Source organism: Crocodylus porosus, unplaced genomic scaffold, assembly GCF_001723895.1.
Source record: "Crocodylus porosus isolate Cpor-Errol unplaced genomic scaffold, CroPor_comp1, whole genome shotgun sequence".
NCBI classification, from domain to species: Eukaryota; Metazoa; Chordata; order Crocodylia; family Crocodylidae; genus Crocodylus; species Crocodylus porosus.
This window is the reverse complement of record NW_017728917.1, coordinates 18,639,437-18,643,739: the sequence shown is the minus strand read 5'-3', so window position 1 is coordinate 18,643,739 and position 4,303 is coordinate 18,639,437. Positions and strand designations below refer to the sequence as shown.

At 45.9% G+C, this 4,303-nt stretch overlaps 1 protein-coding gene across 4 annotated transcripts in view; it reads left to right on the top strand.

Moving 5' to 3' along the window:
* The window catches only part of MGLL (monoglyceride lipase), an 81,916-nt gene extending 77,613 nt beyond the window's left edge, over positions 1–4,303 (top strand). For all 4 annotated transcript variants that reach the window (XM_019536841.1, XM_019536839.1, XM_019536840.1 and 1 more), the window contains one exon: positions 766–4,303. In XM_019536841.1, the coding sequence (XP_019392386.1) occupies positions 766–891 (126 nt within the window). In that variant the 3' untranslated portion in view covers positions 892–4,303. The remainder of the gene's footprint in view (positions 1–765) is intronic.

The following is a 4,303-nucleotide window of genomic DNA, read 5'->3' as shown; positions in this document are numbered from 1 at the left end:
CTGATGAAGATGTTGAACAGTGCGGGCCCGAGGACCGAGCCCTGGGGGACCCCACTGCCCACGTCCCTCCAGGCTGAAAATGACCCATCCACCACCACTCTCTGGGTGCGGCCCTCCATGACGGAGAACTTGACTTAAAGGCACAGCAGCAGCATCGCCAGCGTGCTTCACTCTGAATAGGTTCCCCACTGCTAAAATTACTAGAACTGAAAGGTTAAAAAAGATTTCACTCTATTTTTAATCTGTATTTATTTTTTCTACATCCTGACAAAACCCTATTTTCATTTCACTCTTTCTCCCACATTGGCCCCACTTCTCACAAGCAGCCCCTAATTGAAGGCCTGCCTGGGGACACCTGGAATCCGGTTTCTTTCAAAGGTGCTGAGCCCTCCCAACTGCTCTTGCTGTCAGCGAGAGCTCCATGGGCTCAGCATCTCTGAAGACCTCTCAGATCGGAAACCCACACTCAGATGCCCTTCTCAGCCTTTCTGCACCTTGTGTGAATTTTTCACGCTGCAATAGGGAAAAGTATTAAAGAAACATAAGGAATTAGAACACCACACACACGAATGGAGATTAGGAGGCACTTTACAAAACTCAGTGCAGTTCAACCTGAGGCCCTCCCTTGCTGTATTTAAGAAACACAGAGATACAGATAACGTGTGACCAGGGCACATTGGGACTGTGGTGCTGGCCAGTGAGGCCTCAGGGCTGTGTTATTCTGGATGTATATGGTTTTAATATCTGTTCTTTCCCTGACTATAGGTGTATGATGAGGCCTATCATGCTCTCCACAAAGAGCTGCCTGAAGTCAGCACTGCTGTCTTTAAAGAAATACTGACGTGGATCGGTCAGAAGGTCGCAGCTGCTGAAGAATCCAGCCACACTTAAGAGTAACCATCTTGATACCTGCTAAGTGGTCACGGGGATCTTCTGGGGATGGAAGCTTTTCTTTAAAAAAAAAAAGTCTCTTTTGGAGAAGATGTAGATCAGAGGGACTCCTGGAATGTTTTTCTCTGAATAGTGCAGGAGGGACACTCCCGTCATTTAGAGAGGCGATTGTCCTAAATGAGCAAGGGAGGCTGTAGCAGTGGGAGCCCCCATTATAAACTTTCCAGGCTGGGCATTACACTAAAGAAGCCTTCCCCCATTCCCTCCCCCCACAATCAATCTATTGCCCCTCTTTTTTGTTCACCCTGGGATCCCTGATGTACCAAGGGTGTATTTACACTGCAATAATCTTTGGAACGTCACTAGTTCAACATCTTCCATTTTGTACAATTTCTATGCCAGCCATGGACAGTTGCTTCCCTGTCCCCTCAGTCCTAGCATACACTGTATAAAAAGTCCTTGTCCTTGAGAGGCGAAGACTGGTGAGTTAGCAAGGAGCATATGGGAGGTGGCAGGTGCTGAGGCCGAGTGGAATCCTTCGGCCCTTGAAGGTGAAAGGCTTCTTTCAAGGTCTGACTGATTTAAGCATCACCTCTATTCACACATAATAGGGAGTACATACTGACCCCCCACCCTTCAAGTTTGCACTTTAGAAAAGCATGTTTAACAGGTCTTTAATTCCCAGCACTGTGGCAGCACTGAAGGAGGGAGAGGACTAATGCCAGAAAAGATACTTAAAAAACTACAAAGCACATTCAAAATCAGACTACTTCCAACTACGTCTCCCCTCTGCAAGATGAACTTCTTTGTAAATAGGCTTAGGGGTTACTTTTTTAATTAATTGCTTGTGCTACTGATACTTAAGACGTAAAGTCAAAGATTTATTTAAGAGAAACTATTGATATAATATATATTCTATGCTTATAGGCAGCTTGGAGCTGTGGAGAAGGAAAGGAGCAGAGTTTAAAGAAGGAGGGAGAATCCTGTTTTGTTTCCACCATGGCCAGAGGAGTGTTGACCCACCAAGGTCCACTCTTCTCACCATAGTTTTACAGGAAGGATCTGGTGTCTTCCCTCATCAGTTGGAGAATGGCTTGAAAAATGCTAGAGACCCAAGCTCAAAGCACCTGGTGGGAGGGGAATGAGCAGTGTGCATCCTCGCAGTCCACCGCTGGATAGCCAGATATGTGCACTGCAATACTAGGACTACCCATACCACCATGCCCAGGCCAGATCGGCACTGCTGAATCCGTCACAGGGGACAGCCATTCACAGGAAAGCTTCCAGATCCATCAGACTCTCATATTAGATGATAGATAGATCCTGTGAAGACTCTCTCATTTGGAGATAAGGTCACAGGGCGTGTCCGCCTCAGGCATTATACCAGTATAATATAATTACACCGGTGGTGTGCTGCTGGAGTGCTTCCCCTTGGAGCAAAGCCCTAATTACTAACAGACCTCTGCCCGAGTGCAATAGCTAGAGCTCCAAAAGGAAGGAATTCAACTTATCCCTCTCATGCCTTGTGCATTGCAACAGGCGTTCTGGAAGGAGAGGGGAAAGGATTTAAACCCAGAGAAAAACAATAGCTTCCACGATAGTAGGGAAACAGCCTCCTGAAATGGGCATTTCACAGAAGCTGGAGTCACCATGGTTTCCCTTGCTGCCTACCCTCTGCCTCTTGCCTGGAGTAAAGATGGGGGCATTTTTCACCTCAACATCTTCACAATAGGATCAGTGGCTTATAGGCATCACACCCATACTGCTTCAGTTTCACCTTTCGGAGCCAGCTCGTGGCAGGAATCAGGAAAGCAAACCTTGTGCAATAACAATCAGACTAACTTTAATTAGGTCTGATCTGTCCTCTAGTGAGTATGTGAATGTGAGAAGGCAGTGGACACACAGCTTTGTCAGTGTAGCTGTTTAGTAGATCCAGTCAGATATTCTGATTTCGACAGACCAGCTCTGGCATGTGTATGCTTGTGGCTCCCTGCCTGCCAAAGAAGAGATGGTTGTAGTTCTCACCAGCTCAGCTGCATTTGAATTCAAATCCTTGCCCAGCTCTTACAATCAACTGCTACCCCCAGCTCTTCTACTGCCCCACCTGCTCCATTGTATTGATTTGTTAGGACATCTTTCCACTAAGAGTAGGTTCCCCTGACAGTTGCCATGAGCTGGGGAGAACAAGTGAAAATGGAGAGGTGGGAAACTCTGCCTACCTCTTAGGCTTGTAGGGACCTTTGGTGTGAGCCAAGGGTAACAGATGTTCAGGCAAGATGGGGAGTAGCAGAAGTCATTTATAAATAAAAAGAAGAGATTTAAGAGGGGAGGAGATTTGCCAAAGCACTTGGTATTAGCACAGATCCACTCCCATGGAAGTACAAAGGAGTTTTACTGTTGACTTCAGTGGGAGCAGTGCTGAGCACTTTGAAGTCTCTCCCTAAAGGGATAAGCACTTAAAAGAAAAGGGAACTATATAGCATCAAGGTCGGAGTCCTGCTGCTCCCAAGACCCTGGATGTAGCCAAAGGAAGGACTGTGGTTAGTGTCTTTAAAAAAGTGTTCTTCAGGCTGGTCCTCCTGAGCTCTGAAGCACTAGAGAAGAAAAAATGATGATCAAGAGATTTAAAAAAAAATCTGTCCAGCTAAACTCAGCAATGTCCCATGGGCTGAAGATGCTGCACTGGACGTTAAACAAACCCCAGATTAAATGGAAACTGCAACTGGGAGACCCAGCTGAAGCACGAAGGCTAGTTTCTAACAGACTTAGATTAACATCTTTCTCACAGCTCACCCTTAAATCCAGTGGCAAAGGACCAAACCCTCAGGTGGTGCAAATCAGGGTTTAAAACAATCAGACAGCTGGGTGTAAATCATCAGAGGTTCTCTAAGATCCCTCGGGTTGCAGTGATCTTCTCTATATCAGCTGGGGATCTGAGCCTCAACCTTTCAATTTGTGCTCTTTAGATGAGCCATTGTCACATATCCAAACTGGTTTACACAGACACATCACATAGGAAATCCCTTCACGGGGGACTTGGCTGGCAGCAGGCAGCACTGCCACTTATGGGAATATAATACTTTATTTTCAAATAGCGTGCACCGTTTCTGAGGAGCACTGCTGGCCTTACGAACTTCCAGATTGCTGTGCTGAAATAAACAGGGGCAAGTCTGCCTTTGAGAATAGGGTGCATTTATGACAGCAATAGTAGTCTGTAACTATTGTAGATACCACCACCCATACTGCGCATAGCACCAAACGACCATATCCTCAATGTATTATCCACCTGGTTTTCTATTTAGCTTGCTCTTTTTATATTGGCCACTCTGCCAGCATAAATTTGTTGAGATCACACTTATTTTTCCAAGTAATTTCTGAGCCTGTCTTTTGTTTGACTGTACTCCAGTTAAAA